The following is a 16,415-nucleotide window of genomic DNA, read 5'->3' as shown; positions in this document are numbered from 1 at the left end:
CCAGTTAAGTCTGTGTTTCTGTGGCTCATGTGGAAAACTCCTCCTTCCAGTCCTGAGGTCTACTCCCTCAACTCTTTCTGTACATTGATGACTGTATCCATTCCACTTCATACTCTCTTCTGGACCTGGAAAAAATTATTGGTTTTACTTCCAATTTCTACCCCTCTCTCATCTTCACATGATCCACCCTCACACTTCCCTGAGCTCTCACTCAGCTGTCATTTTAACTCTATGCCTTTGTCCCACTGACTTTTCAGTCCTTGGCCAGCTGCAGTCTTCTGATGAAGCTCAAATAACAACACAATCCTTTGACTAGACATTCTCTAGCCTGTCTCAACACAGTTTGAATTTTAAACTGTAACCTTTCTTCCCCATTTTTGTGTTTCTTTGCTGGTTTGGATTTTTCTTTTGTTTCTAATTTCCTTTACTTTGTTTTCTGGTGGCAGTTAGCCAGTATCCTGCCATTCACATCTCTTCAATTCACATCTTTCTGTTCCGTTATTGTCCCAATACATCGTTTTGGCCTTGCACTATGAAACCTTTTATCATTTAACCTCTTATGGTCTCCATCCTATCAGAGTCCTTTCCTTTGTTTTTCCCACCCACTCACCTCCCACTTGCTTAAAACTTATTACATTTCAACTTCTACCATTTCTGATGAAAGGTCATTGAGCTGAAACATTAATTCTTGCTTCTCTCCCCACATATGTTGCCATACCTGCTCAGTATTTGCAAGCTTTTTGGCTATTACAATAATTAGTATCCTTACCTGTAGATTAAACAAAATAATACACTTTTGTAATAAGCAAGATATTTAATAGTGTATGTGCAAGAATTACCCAATTCACATTTCAGTTTTGGCTGAAGAAGCTGGAAGAGGCTCTCTCGGACATTGTTCAGTGCTAATTCGATCTCAGCAAGTGCTTTATGGGGAATCGTCCACAAGCCATTATCTACAAACGCAAGAATAGTTCAGTAAATCACCAGAAAGAAAGAAGTCTCCAAAACTGCTGGCAAAAAATCTAAAATTAGTGGAATGTTTACTTCTATATTGGTGACAATAAACTGAAGTTAAATTCAATTTAAAGCAAAATGGTGCGGCCTGTCAGAGAGGCATCAACATTAACACGATTACATAGCATAGGCTGGGTTTTTTTTAACTCTAATAAACATGCACAGATTTGCTCATGGTGAATTTGAGGATATGCTGCTTTACAAAAATATGGGTGTTTTGTAATGCAGCACATAATGTATTATTTGCTGTTGAAACCCTCATTCATGCCTTTATTACTCTCACACTTCTAGCCAACATCCCACAAACTTAAACTCATGCAAAACTGCTGTCCATGTTGTAACTCAAACCAAGTCCTCTTCACCTATAAGCTCTGTGCTTGCTAAGCTACATTCATTTCCTCCAGAGCAGCAACTCAATTTTAAAATTCTTACCCTCATTTTTAAGTCTTTTTTTGGCCTTGCCCTCCCCATCTCTATAACTCCAGAAATCATACAAATCACTCTCGCTACTGCCCCCAGATATCTAGTTCGTTCTAATTTGACTTCTCACACATCAGTTCTGACAAAGGATCTACAAGAACTACAAATCTCCGAACCTGACTTAATTAGTTGCAGAAAATTGATGGAATTAATAATGCAGGAACAACTTGCCATCATATCGTCATTTTAATGACAGTAAAATGTTCCAAGGTGCTTCATAGCAGTGTTATCAAACCAATTTGACACCAAGCCACGTGAGAAATTAAAGGAGATGGCCAAAAGATTGATCCAATTGGTAGGTTTTTAAGAAAGTGCCTTAAAGCAGGAAAGGTGGCAAAAAGATTTACTGACGGAATTTGAGAGCTTTGGGCCTTGGCAGTTAAAATCAAAAACAGAAAATGAAACGTTGCCCCTATTCTCGCCCCACAGATGTTGTCAGACCTGCTGAGATTTTCCAGCATTTTCTGTTTTTGATTTTAATTGCTCCACCATTGGCAGCTATCAACTGCCAAGGCCCAAAGCTCTCAAATTCCGTCAGTAAATCTTTTTGCCATCTTTCCTGCTTTAAGGCACTTTCTTACAAACCTACCAATTGGATCAATCTTTTGGCCATCTCCTTTAATTTCTCACGTGGCCTGGTGTCAAATTGGTTTGATAACACTGCTATGAAGCACCTTGGAACATTTTACTGTCATTAAAATGACGATATGATGGCAAGTTGTTCCTGCATTATCAATTCCATCTATTTTCTGCAACTAATTAAGTCAGGTTCGGAGATTTGTAGTTCTTGGAAGGACTTGCATTAGTGTTTTCAGATTCTATAATTTACCAGGATGATAGGGAGTGGGATAGCTTGATCTTGGTTTCAGATAAAGCTCGGCACAACATCGTGGGCCGAAGGGCCTGTTCTGTGCTGTACTGTTCTATGTTCTATAACATTCTAGTATTCTATGGAGTAAAAGCCCTCGATTATATATGCTTTTAGCTATTTAATTACCTCTTATCTCTTACCTTATAGCTCCCAGCAAGTATAACAGGGAAATGTTTGCAGTATTAGGTACATTAGGGAAATATGCAACAGAAGTGGGCGAAAGTGGCTATCCGACAGGAAGCAGAGAGTCGGAATAAATGGGTGCTTTTCTGGTTGGCGGATGGCAACTAGTGGCGTGCCGCAGGGATCGGTACTGGGGCCTCAACTATTTACCATTTATATAGACGATCTGGAGGAGGGGACTGAGTGTAGGGTAACAAAGTTTGCAGACGACACAAAGATAAGTGGAAAAGTGAATCGTGTGGAGGGCGTAGAAGGTCTGCAGAGAGATTTGGACAGGCTGAGTGAGTGGGCGAGGATCTGGCAGATGGAGTATAACGTTAACAAATGCGAGGTTATTCACTTTGGAAGAAATAATAGCAAATTGGATTATCTAAATGGAAAGAAATTACAACATGCTGCTGTGCAGAGGGACCTGGGAGTCCTTGTGCATGAGACGCAAAAACCCAGTCTGCAGGTGCAACAGGTGATCAAGAAGGCAAATGGGATGTTGGCCTATATCGCAAGGGGGATAGAATATAAAAGCAGAGATGTCTTGCTTCCTCTGTACAGGGCATTGGTGAGGCCGCAGCTGGAATACTGTGTGCAGTATTGGTCCCCTTATTTGCGGAAGGATATATTGGCCTTGGAGGGAGTGCAGAGAAGGTTCACCAGGTTGATACCAGAGATGAGGGGTGTTGATTATGAGGAGAGACTGAGCAGATTGGGTTTGTATTCGTTGGAATTTAGAAGGCTGAGGGGGGATCTTATAGAGTCCTATAAGATAATGAAGGGGCTGGATAGGGTAGAGGTGGAGAGATTCTTTCCACTTAGAAAGGAAACTAGAACTAGAGGGCACAGCTTCAAAATAAAGGGGGGTCAGTTTAGGACAGAGTTGAGGAGGAACTTCTTCTCTCAGAGGGTGGTGAATCTCTGGAATTCTCTGCCCACTGAGGTGGTGGAGGCTACCTCGTTGAATATGTTTAAATCATGGATAGATGAATTCCTGATCTGTAGGGGAATTAGGGGTTATGGGGATCAGGCGGGTAAGTGGAATTGATCCACTTCAGATCAGCCATGATCTTATTGAATGGCGGGGCAGGCTCGAGGGGCTAGAAGGCCTACTCCTGCTCCTATTTCTTATGTTCTTATGAAAATTATCACGGAACTGGCTGGGAATTGGTAGATACCGTGAACAAGCCGCATTGGAGAGGATGGGAGGCTGTTGTTGGGGTAAATTAAACAATTGAATTTAACTTCTTGCTAGATCCTATAAGTAGTGTGGTCAAGCATTACATTTTCAGTATGAAAGAGGGTGTGTTTGCTGGAACATTAGCTGTGGAGAATGGTGATGTGTGAATGCTGTTTGTGGGAGTGCTACATTGTAGTACAAGATGGGGGTCACAAAAATGTGGAAGTTTTGTGGGAGATTGAGTTACTGGCATGTGATGGCACTGGGAGAGGGCTTCTGTTTTCCTGGGTATCCTGGGCTGGTCATAGAATGTAGTTTGGAAGAATAGGAAATGCGCAAACATTGGGTAAAGTAGCCGGCAGGGTCTGGGTATTTAAAAATGGAAGTCTGTGGCTCAGGGAATGAGATGCATGTCCCAAGTTTGGGAGCAGTGTTCCCTGAATCTCAAAGGTATGGGGAGTTTAATGGCATATGAAAGTAGTAGGAGGATGGCCCTGGAATGTTAAGAGATAGAATGTGACTTTGATATAATATAAAACAGGTGACAGGAAATGGGTAGCCTGAATTACACATATGTTAAGTTTTACTTCGATAAGGTCTACATAAGGTCTAAGCAAAATGAGAGTTGGTTGAATTGGGGGAAAATATACTGGCAGAATACAGAGAATAAGAATAAATGTACAGCAAGGATCACTGCTTGGGCCCTAGCTATTCAATCTTCATCAATGACTTGGATGCGGGGAACAAATGTAATATTGTCAAGCTGACTGGTGACACAAAACTTGGTGGGAATGAGAGTTGTGAGGAGGATGCAGAGGCCTCAAGAGAATTTAGAGAGGCTAAATAAGTGGAAAAGACATGGCAGATGGAAGATAATGTGGAAAAATGTGAAGATCTTTGAGGCAATGTCTTTTCAATCTAGCATCGCAAATTCTTTTAGAAAGATTTAAAAGGTAACTAAATTAACCACCAATTCCAACTGGGAATATGACTTTTGACTGCTTTCCCTTCCACTCATTTTATTTTTACACCTTCAACTGACAACAGGGAAACTACATACTTAAGTCAAAAAGTACTATTCATTTGACTATATACTTTCTCAGTCTACCATTATCCGATTTCTGTAGGCCAACTGCTTTTCATCTCCCTGGGAATTCCCCTGCTCCACAACATCCTAGTTTTGCTCCTGCCTACCCTCCAGAATCATTAACCACTTTACTTATCCAACTCTCTCATCTACTGGATAGTTTAACTCTATGATCCACCCCTCCCTCTGCTGTTACAAGATACAAAACCATTTTAAGAAAAAACACCACCCCTAAATCTTAAATTACCACAAATTGGTTTTTTTCCCTTCATTAATGGGATATGGACTTCGCTGGCCAGCATTTATTGCCCATCTGTAATTGCCCTTGAGAGGCGATGGTGAGCTGCCTTCTTGAAATGCTGCAGTCCATGTGGTGTAGGTACACCCACAGGGCTGTTAAGAGTGTGTTCTGGGATGTTGACCTAGCGACAATGAAGAAACGACAATATATTTCCAAGTCAGGATGCTATGTGAATTGGAGAGAGAAATTGCAGGTGGTGGCGTTCCCACGTGTCTTCAGTCCTTCTCCTTCTGGATGGCAGCGGCTGTGGGTTTGGAAGGTGCTGTCTACGGCTCTTCGATGAGTTGTTGCAGCGTATCTTGTAGATGGTACACACTTACCACTGAAGGTGATGGAGGGAGTCGAATCAAGTGGACTGTTGTGTCCTGGATTGTGTTGGCTTTTTTGGTTTTGTTGGAGTTGCACTCACCAGGCAAGTTTCATCACAGTCCAGACTTGTTCCCTGTAGAGTGGACAGGTTTCGGGGAATCAGGAGAGGTGCTCTCTGCAGAATTCCCAGCCTGACCTGCTCTTGTAGCTACAGTATTTTTATGGATGGTCTAGTTCAGTTTCTGGTCAATGGCAACCCCAAGGATGTTGATTGTGGGGGATTCAGTGATAGCAATGCCACTGAATGGCAAGGAACAATGGTTAGATGCTCTCTTGTTGGAATGGTCATTGCCTGGCACTTCTGTGACATAAATGTAACTTGCCACTTATCAGCCCAAGCCTGAATGTGACCAAGTGATGCTGCATATGGACAAGGACTGCTTCAGTATCTGAGGAATCACAAACGATGTTGATCATTGTACAATCAGCGAGCATCCCCACTTCTGTCCTTATGATAGAGTCAAGGTCATTGATGAAACAGCTGAAGATGGTTGGGCCTAGGGCACTAACTGGAGGAACCCGACCACACTCTAAAGAATGCAATAACTAGAATTACTCATTCTGGAGCACAGAAACCATCTATTTCTAGTTCGACTTTTAGCAGCTCAGGATACAAAAAATGTCCGGAATGTCTTGCATAAAACAAACATACTGTATATAATTACAAGGGTTCCTTACAAGCCACCATTCTAACTTAAAAACAGCATTCTGCAAACTGTCAGTAGCACCAAATTCCTGCAAGAATCAAGCTTCATGTTTACACTCTAGCTATTTGGTTGCCTTCTCTCATGCTTAACCCAAGATTTATTTTAAATTTAAAAACTCTCAATCTAGCCCTACCCTACAATCAAACAGATCATTTCTGAGTTGAAATGCTTCTGCCCTTAATCTGAACTATCAACCTAGATTTTGTACTGATGCCCCCATAAGGGCTTTTACCCATAACATTCTGACTCAAGACAAGACTTGTTTCACCACTTTCTCAAAAAGAATGACACCCAAGGCAGAATCCTTAAAACACGGTATTAATCAAAACAAAAATCAATTCTATTGTTGCACATAATTATGATAAAGAGTTCAAACTTTTAGTTTAAATGTAACTCTTCTCTGCTCCCCGAAAAATGATTAGAGAATTAGGTTTTGTTGGCATGGGGTGCAGATAGTGACAGGAGTTTTCTTGGACAGAATTTCAAAGCAAGTAGTGACAAGTAAACAGCAATATAAGATATTGACTTGCATATTTAAAACCAGATGCTTACGTACTATATTGTAATATGGAACACCAGGTATCAACTCCTACCTTTGCTATGGATTTGACAGTTAGATACTAGTGTGCATGCCAGATCATATTGTGCGCATAACTTCTTAACAGGAGATTCCACTTCTGTTCCTAGATTAGGTACGACTTCTCTTATCACTTTCAAGTGAACCAAAGTTGTCAATATGCAGTCTAGCCAGCAGAGAGCAGACACGTTCTTCCACTGCAGAAATAACTGTTCAATCTGCAACCCTTCATTTGGAACTTCCAATCTAGTCGGATCAAATTCGGTTGGTGGCTCCTTTCTCTTGCCACATAATTGACTAGGTACCGCAAAAACGGGCTTGTCTGGGACAACCATGCCATTTTCTTCACTTGAATTAACTGACTGATTGCTTCCATTTTCTGAACAAGGGACAAGATTGTCAATTTTATTTAAGTTATTTCCTAATGGCTGAAATACAGCATCCTTGGACACATCGCTGGAACCATTCAAACTGTCTTTATTATCACAATTAGAAGTTTTCTGTCGTTTCACATTCCGTTTACGTAGTGGGACGAGTGAACCTGATTCACATGTGCTCTTCACAGCTGGTAGTCGAGGTAAGGTAGGTAAGTTGGGTGAAATGAGGATCTCACTCAATGGTTTACAGCCCAAAGGAAAGACACACTAAAAGGATTTAAAGAAAATATTTAGTTAAAAATCAGAAAAATAATTCATGACGAATGCAAACACTGTCTTTGTGTCTCTAATTTAATCCTTAAAAATCTTGCCACAAACGTGTTACAATTGCCTAACTGGAAAACATAACTTTTTTTCTAAACGGCAGATCAATGCCACAGCAACCACATAGAAGACCTATGAACTCCATTGCAAGTGTCTGTGTAATGAATTACTAGTTCAATGCTGGTAACTTAATGGGGCCTGTAATCTTCTTTAGTGCCACAAGATTCATTTCAACATTGTTTTATGCTGGTCTAAGTCTGACTTGATCAGCACCATTTTGGAGCGGTCTCTGCTAATCCTGGATTCACCCTCCCCCTGTAAACCTTCTCATGCAGCCTCTGGTGCTCCTCAACTCGCCCTTAGCTTGCCAGCCCTCTGACCTGCAGTCTCTGCCACTGCCTGACTCACCCTTTCACCAATCCTTGCTCTTGCCGAACATCCCATTCGCTGCTTCCCTGTCCTGAACCCTTGCTGTGAGGGAGGACTTTGGGGATGAGCAGCGAAAGGCAGGAAGAACAGTTTCAATTTGCAAGAGGCAAGTTCTCTTCAAGTGGGTTTGTGATCAGATATCTCTTGGTAATAGATCTCATTGGTTTTAATGAGGAAAACATGATTCGCTTTAAAACATTTCAATGAAAGTCACGATTTTCAGGAACGCAACTACAACTTTAAACGAGGACTTGCTGTATTAGCCTGCAATAGTTGAATAACTTCTAAATTTAGCAAATTGACTCATATGACTTGCTGCTTTCTACAGCTTTATGATACTGAAAAAATTCCAGTGAGGTTTTGGGAAAATCAACAAGTTCTGATCTAAAATTTCCATTACCTGTGGATTTTCACAAAGAAGAATGGATTCCTCCAAGCTAATAGAATATCTACGTAAAGCTTTCCTTTCTCCTTTTGTAGCACAGTTAGGACAGTATTCCTGTAGACCGGGCGTGGGGGTTTCAATTAACTGTGCAGAGGGGAAAAATAGAACGGAGCAAGAAAAGTTACCTGTCATGTCTACAATTCAGGGTTTATTTTTAATCAAGTGTTTTATACCATTCATGAGCAGATAGAAACATAAATACATTTTATATAGTATTTTCATCTTCAGTATACCGAAGGTGAAGTACACACTCCAAGACAGTTTTAAATATGACAAACAGTGTTGTTTATGCTAAGTTTACTTTTATATTCTAGTTTTCATTTGAAAGTGAGACACAGTGCCCTCAGATGCACCTTTCAACAACTACTCAGCAGTTAGAGGATTACCATGGTAACCATGTTTTCACTTCAGACAAATCTTTCGCCATAGCACTTTGTGCAAGATTTCCGTGTCACTTTGAATGAGTTTAGAATGTTCCACATTTCTTCACCTTTTCCAGGAAAGACAATAGATTCAAAATAATTTGAAAATGTAATAAAATTTAGAACTTTGCGCAGTTTAGAGAGGAATAAACAGTTTTACTGACTTTTCCCAAATACCCCACCGTGTGGATGGAAGACACATTTATATCAGTGTCTGGACCACTCAGTGGCAAACCAGTCTTGGTCTTCTGTTTATCCGCCATGCTGAGCCAAAGGCTAACCTTTACCATCTCACTGGTGATTTGAAGCACACCATCTGGAAACTTCTCAGAATATGCTGTTAAAATAAAAGTTGAAGATATCATTAGAGAATGTATAAAACCTAATTGCAAGTAATCAGTAAGCTTAAAACTTATAAAATACAAGCACTCACAATTAGTATCATACTAAAAATATACAATCAAGCACAGATTTAAAATGACATTTACATTACAATATTTTAAACAACAGTTCCAGATCAAAATCAGTTAGCAACTATCAGCTCACCAGAATGTTAAATTGAGATTAATCCCACTGCCATCTTAATGAGATGTATCCAAGTTCTTGTTCACTCGATAACATTACCCAACCTAAACACTGGCAACTTTATTTGCTTTAGCATACATTATCCAAAAATAATTTTCCTTCCAGGAGTGACATCATAATGTTCACAACCTAGATGTTTCAATTGAAAAACTAAACATGTGCAACGATCACCTTAAAGAAACACTGCACCCAAGAGGCAGACTGTCATCTTGATGAATGTATTTCATCAGTAAACATTTTCAAATAAATACTCGCAAAACTATGTATTTCAGCACAGATGGGAGCATCAAAATGGCATTAAAATTGATAAAAAGTTATAAACTTTTCCTCAAAAAGTTTGGGTCTGGTGGCCCATCTAGGTCGTGACAATTAAATTCTTGGCTTTCAGAATCTAATTGGTGAACTTTGAATATATTCATTCAAGTTTCAAACGTATGTAAGATCTCCACAATTTATAAAAGTGGGTGCAAGGGAACAGAAAAGTATTTTAACCACAATTCTCTTCAAACAGCTACAACACAACTCACTTCCAAAATTTATTTAGAACTACTGCTTCACACTAAAGACTCAGATGGTATAGGCTACACAAACCTGATGAGTCAATTGGCTTAAGTGTTGCTAAGATAGGTGGTGGTAGAAAGAACTAAAGCCAGTCGGGATTGTTATACAATGAATGCCACTAACAAGTGAATGCCTGGACAAAAATGAGAACAGGATTACCCTGTAATCAGATAATCTGACAATACCTGCTGTCTGAGGTCACAAGTGAGTGAATTAATTGTATCCCGTAGGTTAACATCTTGGATGTCAAAAGTAAATTAAAGTAGAAAATGCAAGTAAAATGGGACAAAGAGGAGAGAGAAAGAGAAAAATTAGTCTTCTTTGCTTTATTGGAACTGAATAATAAAACTAAGGACATTGGCAATAAATATTTGTGTTCAATAGAAATGACGCAGTGTACTTCAAGTCAAATGCAAAGTAAATGTACTTTTATAAATCAGGGAACTGAACATAAAATAGAGACCATGTGAGAACTTTATAAAATAATTGATTAGGCTGGCTGATTAGTGAATGAGCATCAATTTCAGGAATGATGCAAAGACTTTAGGAAGGTTGCAGAGGAAGCTTACCAGAAATGAGGAACTTCCGTTATGAAAGGAGGTTGGCGAGGAGAATTATATTCACTGTGGTTGTCAGGATCTAGAATGTTCTGTCTGGAAAGGTGGTGGAAGCTGACTCCAAAAGCAAAAGTGAGTTGAACAGCTACTGGAGGATGAGGAACTGACAGGGTTACAGACAAAAAGGGGACTGTGGAACTAAGCATTATGCCTATGCTGGCTCTTTCAAAGTGCCAACATAGGCACAATGGATCAAATAGTTCCTTCTGAGCTGCAAGTTTCTACGCTTTCTACTGACTTACATGACATCTTCACATCAATCCTTGCTTAAAATTTGAACGCAAAATAAATTTTGGACCATATTTTGAAGACAATCAATAGCTTGTAACATTTAAAAATCCCTTCTAAATATTGAACTATTTCGCCTCAAGTTTGGCAGACAACACTGTGCCGAGGATGCAGTTCCAGAGCTACTTTTAAAAATCAAGTCAGCGCACTTACAAAGCCTAATATTTTAAACAGGGTGCCATCAAAAATAATGAACAAAGTCAGTACATGTCTGCATTTCTAATAAAAAGTAAAAGCTTTTGGTTCGAATGAAAGGCTGAAAAAAATGCTCGTAATAGGTTATTAGCAACAATTGCAGGCACACCTCATTAAGACTCTCTTACAACTGTAATTGCTATTACCAAAATTGAGCTTTAAATTTCACTCACCTTGTTTAAGAAATGCAATAATCTGTCATCTGTATCCTAATTCCATCCAATTGCAGTCAGAATAACAAGCGCTCCCACTGGATCAAGCAACCACTAATCAACCTAACCTTTTCTGCTTTTTAAACCATAACGGGTACTTTTTGGGAAAACAAAATTTTTAATACCATACAGAAAAGCCCATACAATGCAATGTAAAATAATTACACAAGACTTACCTTTCATCAACCTCTACCTGTTCACTTTTGCTCCCCAAATGTTTTGCTGTCATCTCCAACTGGCCTATTCTTGATACTGTGCATCCACAGTCAGTATTTTAAGATCACTTTATTAATATTAGCAAAATATTTTTTCAGATGGACCAAAAAGACAGTTCCCGTTGAGCCATTTTGTATAAAAGATATATTATTTTCAAACCAATTTACTCCTCTTGCCTCAGTGAACGTTTTTCCATCAGTACGAAGCATAGTTTGAAATCTCAGATTTGGGAGACACGGGTAATAGTGTACAGGAAAAGTGCTCTCGTAGCAGGATTCCAAATGTAATATATAAAACAAAGAGTCAGAGACTCCTGAATAAAAAAGGTAGATACCAAACCACTGGTCAGCTTTAATCAACCATTTCCCTGATCCTTGCCTAATTCTTGGAAAATGAAACTGGTTGATTATAGACTAGTTGACAATACTTGCTCCTAAATCTGTGTGTTATGATTAACCCCCTCGCTTACCTCTTCTGCAGTTCTAAAGAATAGAAACATCTGTATCAAAATTACGTGCATTGAGAGAAGCTATCAAAATGTCTACCTATTTCAACAGTCTGTGATCATTTTTCATCACAGAATGTGTTACAGCAGGAAGGTCAACAAAATAACAAAATTCCAGTAGGCTGAGCACTCCCAAACAGGGATACATGCACTGTTCAGGCCTAACAATGAAAACATTTTTAAATAAAATTGGTGTTCTTTAAAAATAGCGAAGAGTTTCTTTACTTCAGGGCACCCATTCCATGAGTCAATTAATGTGAGTAAAACAAATTAACTGTTCAACTTGGACATCCACATTGGGCTCCCCAGTCAAGTGACAACACTTGTACAGCACAGCATGGGGGGGGTTATAATGTTATAGATTCATTAAGGAAAAAAATATGTTTGCATGAAAGAGAAATATATAAACGGGAAACCCAGATATTTAAAAAACACATAGTTAAGGCCTTTTTGAATTGTGAGTAATTCCCAGCCTTAGGATCTGAGAATGCCTCATTTAATCATGTCTGCATTAAGTTCACCAATATCAGATTGGATTAGTGGATATAAAAATGGAAAAGACGGAGGAACTCATCCTCCTATACCTTTTGCTACCTACAGAAGCATAACGAAAAGTTTCATGAGAAATTCAGCACTTAGCTGTGTTGTGATGCTCCTTGAATCTGACTGGTATTCACATGTCAGGATGACATGGGTAAGATACACAAGGAGGGAAGTGTGCAGAGGGCCTCTTAGTATTTATAGCCATAAATGAATGGATCATAAGCTTCAGCGCAAAGCAGGTATGCAGAGTATATTAGTATGGTTTTTAAAAAGGCAGTGACAAGGAAAGAATTTGAAGGGGAAGAGGAATGGTAGTGAATGGCAGTTGGCTAGAGTAGCAATCTCCTGTTATTTTTCAGACTGCAAGTTCGAAGGCATTACCCCAAGGGTCAGTGTTAAGACCCCCGTTCTTCCTGAAAAATACTTGGGTGCACAGGGCACAAATTCAAAATATGCTGAGGACACAAAACTTGGAACTAGTATGAACTGAGAAGAGTGATAGATCTCAAGATGACAGATAGGCAGGTGGAATGGGCAGACAATTTTCAATTGAAATTTAGTGCAGATATCTGAAGTGATTCATTTTAGTAGAAAAAACAAGGAGAAGCAATATAAAAGGAGGGGACAATTCAAAAGAAAGGTATGATAAACCTGCATAAAACACAGATTCTGTCTCAATTAGAGTATCGTGCCCAGTTCCGGGCACCACACTTTAGGAATGATGAAATGGCATTAGAGATGGCTCAGAAAAGAGTCACATGAATGGTTCCAGAGGCGAGGAGCTTCAATTGTGTATACATTGGAAAAGCTGAGGCTGTTCTCCTTGAAGAGAATGTTACAAAGATGTTTGATAGAGGTGTTTAAAATCATGAGGTTCTGGACAGAGTAGACTGGATAAACAGCTGGTGGTTAGGATCTGGAATATTCTGCCTTGGAGTATGGACGAGACAGATTCAATCAAGGCATTCAAAAGAGGTCAATTATCTGAAGAGTTAAAAAAAAATGCAGGGCTAAGGAAAAGGGCAAAAATGTAGCACCAGGTGAGTTGCTATGGCAAGAGGGCTGGCACACAAACACAAGCAGCCCAGGGACCTCCTTCTGTGCTGTAACCATGCTGTGATTCTGGTTGGAGATGCCACTGCGCAGAACCCAGAACCAAAGGAATAATCCCGGGCACTCAAAGCAGGGATGAGGAGAGATCTGCGTCAACGTGAGGCGAATGAATGCCCCAAAAGGACGGGCGGCCTGGCATCAGGCCCGAGCTCAGGGACCCGCCACCTCGCGGCTTGTGCCCCAAAGGTTAGGGTTAGGGTGTGAGCTGCGTGTCTGACCTGAGGCAGCCTCTCCCTCCCTCTTGCACCCACTCTAGCCGCCTCCGCCCCTCTCCCTAAGGCCAGACTCGGGGCTGGGTTTCCCCGGCACACACACCACACGCGCGGAGGGTTGACACGAGCGAGCGGCCCTAACGTGCGGCGCTGCCGCTTTTCTCGCACCTTCACCTTCCGGTCCCGCGCTGCCGGTGCCGCCGTCCCTCACACGGACTCTGCCCTCACCCACCGCTGCCGCTCCGCCAAACGTCCAACCAACGTTTCAGCTCCCACTTCCGGCTGTCCCCATCCACTTCCGGTCCGGCTGCAAACCCCGGCCAGGATCTCAGGTTCCGGAGGGCTGTTTAGTTATCGGATCTCACAGCCCAGTCACAAAGTTCACGACAAAGAACAGACAGCCAGTCAGTGAGACCTGTGTCTCAGCGCCTGTGTGCAAAACCTAGAGTCAGAGAAGATTCCTCAGAGCTATCAAACTCTCACTTTCATCTGGGATGCTCTCCTTTTTCAGGCCTAGGCAAGTTCAAAGAACAAAGAAAAGTACAGCACAGGAAGAGGCCCTTTGGCCCTCCAAGACTCTGCTGATCATGATGCCCTAACTAAACTCGAAAAAGACCTTTGCCCTTACTCGGTCCATATCCGTCTATTCCCTCACTATTCATGCACCCACCCAGAGGCCTCTTAAATGTTGCTAATGTGCCTGCTTCCACCTCCACCTCTGGCAGCATGTTCCAGGCACCCACTACTCTCTGTGTGAAAAATTTTCCCCCACACATCTCCCTTAAACTTTCAGTGCGAGCAGCAGACCGGCCCTGTCCAATTGTACAATCAAAAGAGAAAATGCTGGAAAATCTCAGCAGGTCTGGCAGCATCTGTGAGGAGAGAAAAGAGTTGATGTTTCGAGTCCAGATGACCCTTAGACAAAGCTTTGACAAAGGGTCATCTGAACTTGAAGCGTCAGCTCTTTTCTCTCCTTACAGATGCTGCCAGACTTGCTGAGATTTTCCAGCATTTTCCCTTTTGGTTTCAGATTCCAGAATCCGCAGTAATTTGCTTTAATCCAGTGCTTAGTACAATATATATTTCATAGTTTTGCGAGATTTACCACACTGGCAGTGGTTAGCACTGCTGCCTCTTAGTGCCAGAGACCTGGGTTCAATTCCCAGCTTGGGTCACTGTTTGTACAGTTTGCACATTCTCCCCATGTCTGCATGAGTATCCTCCAGGTGCTCCGGTTTCTTCCCACATCCCAAAGACATGCTGGTTAGGTGCATTGCCCATGCTAAATTCTCCCTCAGTGTACCCAAACAGACACCAGAGTGTGGCGATTAGGGGACTTTCACAGTAACTTCATTGCAATGTTAATGTAAGTCGACTTATGACTAATAAATAAACTTTAAAATAGTCAAATACATTCTGGTGTCCACTGGTCAGAGAAGCTTTCAAGTGAGTCAGCGAATACCTCCATTTTTAATCAGCAAGGCATGCACCTCATTGAAATATGGGCAAAAGCAAACAATTGCAGCTGCTGGAAATCTGACATAAAAACAGTGTTGGAAATACTCAGCAGGCTTGGTAGCAAATATGTAGTGAGAAACATAACTGTCTTTACAGATCAAGGACCTTTATTCAGAAATATGGGCACCTGAGGAGACCCTTCCCCACACAGCTCCCCTGCCGCTGGTGGTGTCCTGTCTTGGGCAGTGACATTACTGTGTCATTAATGCGGCGGGAGATCCTGCAGAGACAATAGCAAATTCCAGACTTCTGATGGAGTGGTAAAAGACACCAAGCTGCATGATGTTTTCAGCAACCTTGCAGAGGGAGCACTGTGTAGTTACTGATTGAGACAAAAGAAGCCCATCCACCCACCGCATGATTGGCTTCCAGTTTATTTTCCAAGCATTCACACCCAGATCCACCAGCGTCAAGTCATTGTTCTTTCACCACAGCAAGGTGACAAATCTATTATCTCAGGAACCAGAGATAAACTAGTCAGGCCTCACAGAACACCAACTGCAGAAACAGCATTAGCAGCAAAATCTATGCATTTAAAAACCTGGATACTGCTACACCTTTAAAGTCTCCTAGCCATTGCTTTTCAAAAGTCTGCCAGAATACAAACTTGACCTCCTGGTAATAAATCCACAAGTAAACAATTGCGTGATTTGCTGAAAAGCTATCTCTTCAAAGGAATCGTGCAACAATGTTGATACATGACTGCAAGTATTGAAGCCACCCTTTTGGCGTGAACTACCTTCTTCAACGGGCCTGGAAAGATGAGCCAAACACATGAATTATGAACAGTTCTTTTGTTTACAACTTGTAAATGCGCAGCGTCCTCTTGAAGTCAGTGATGTGGTATTTCGACTTTTGGAGTGAATGAATGAATAAATAGTCCTCTTAAATGTAACCTACGAAAGCTTGCTGCTGATTATTTAAAAAATGACCATACACTCCAGGGTTGACAAACAAAATTAGTTAGGATCCTGAACTTCCTAACTCACAGACCACAATCAGTAAGGATAGGCAACAACACCTCCTCCACGATCATCCTCAACACTGGTGCCCCACAAAGCTGTGTTCTCAGCCCCCTACTATACCCCTTACACAC

The 16,415-nt window shown here is 41.1% G+C and overlaps 1 protein-coding gene across 6 annotated transcripts in view; it reads right to left on the bottom strand.

The window, feature by feature from the left end:
* The window catches only part of uspl1 (ubiquitin specific peptidase like 1), a 30,346-nt gene extending 16,257 nt beyond the window's left edge, over positions 1-14,089 (bottom strand). Inside the window, exons 1-5 of one of the 6 annotated variants that reach the window (XM_078222220.1) lie at positions 13,970-14,088; positions 8,919-9,091; positions 8,288-8,416; positions 6,774-7,401; positions 840-953 (exon numbers count right to left, since the gene is read on the bottom strand). In XM_078222220.1, the coding sequence (XP_078078346.1) occupies positions 840-953; positions 6,774-7,401; positions 8,288-8,416; positions 8,919-9,044 (997 nt within the window). In that variant the 5' untranslated portion in view covers positions 9,045-9,091; positions 13,970-14,088. Of the gene's footprint in view, positions 1-839; positions 954-6,773; positions 7,402-8,287; positions 8,417-8,685; positions 8,874-8,918 lie in introns of those variants that run through there. The other 5 variants (XM_078222222.1, XM_078222223.1, XM_078222219.1 and 2 more) reach the window with 5 other exon arrangements.
* Positions 14,090-16,415: the final 2,326 nt, after the last annotated feature.

The sequence above is a fragment of the Mustelus asterias genome, chromosome 10 (assembly GCF_964213995.1).
Source record: "Mustelus asterias chromosome 10, sMusAst1.hap1.1, whole genome shotgun sequence".
Classification (NCBI taxonomy): domain Eukaryota; kingdom Metazoa; phylum Chordata; class Chondrichthyes; order Carcharhiniformes; family Triakidae; genus Mustelus; species Mustelus asterias.
This window is presented reverse-complemented; position numbering and strand designations above follow the sequence as displayed.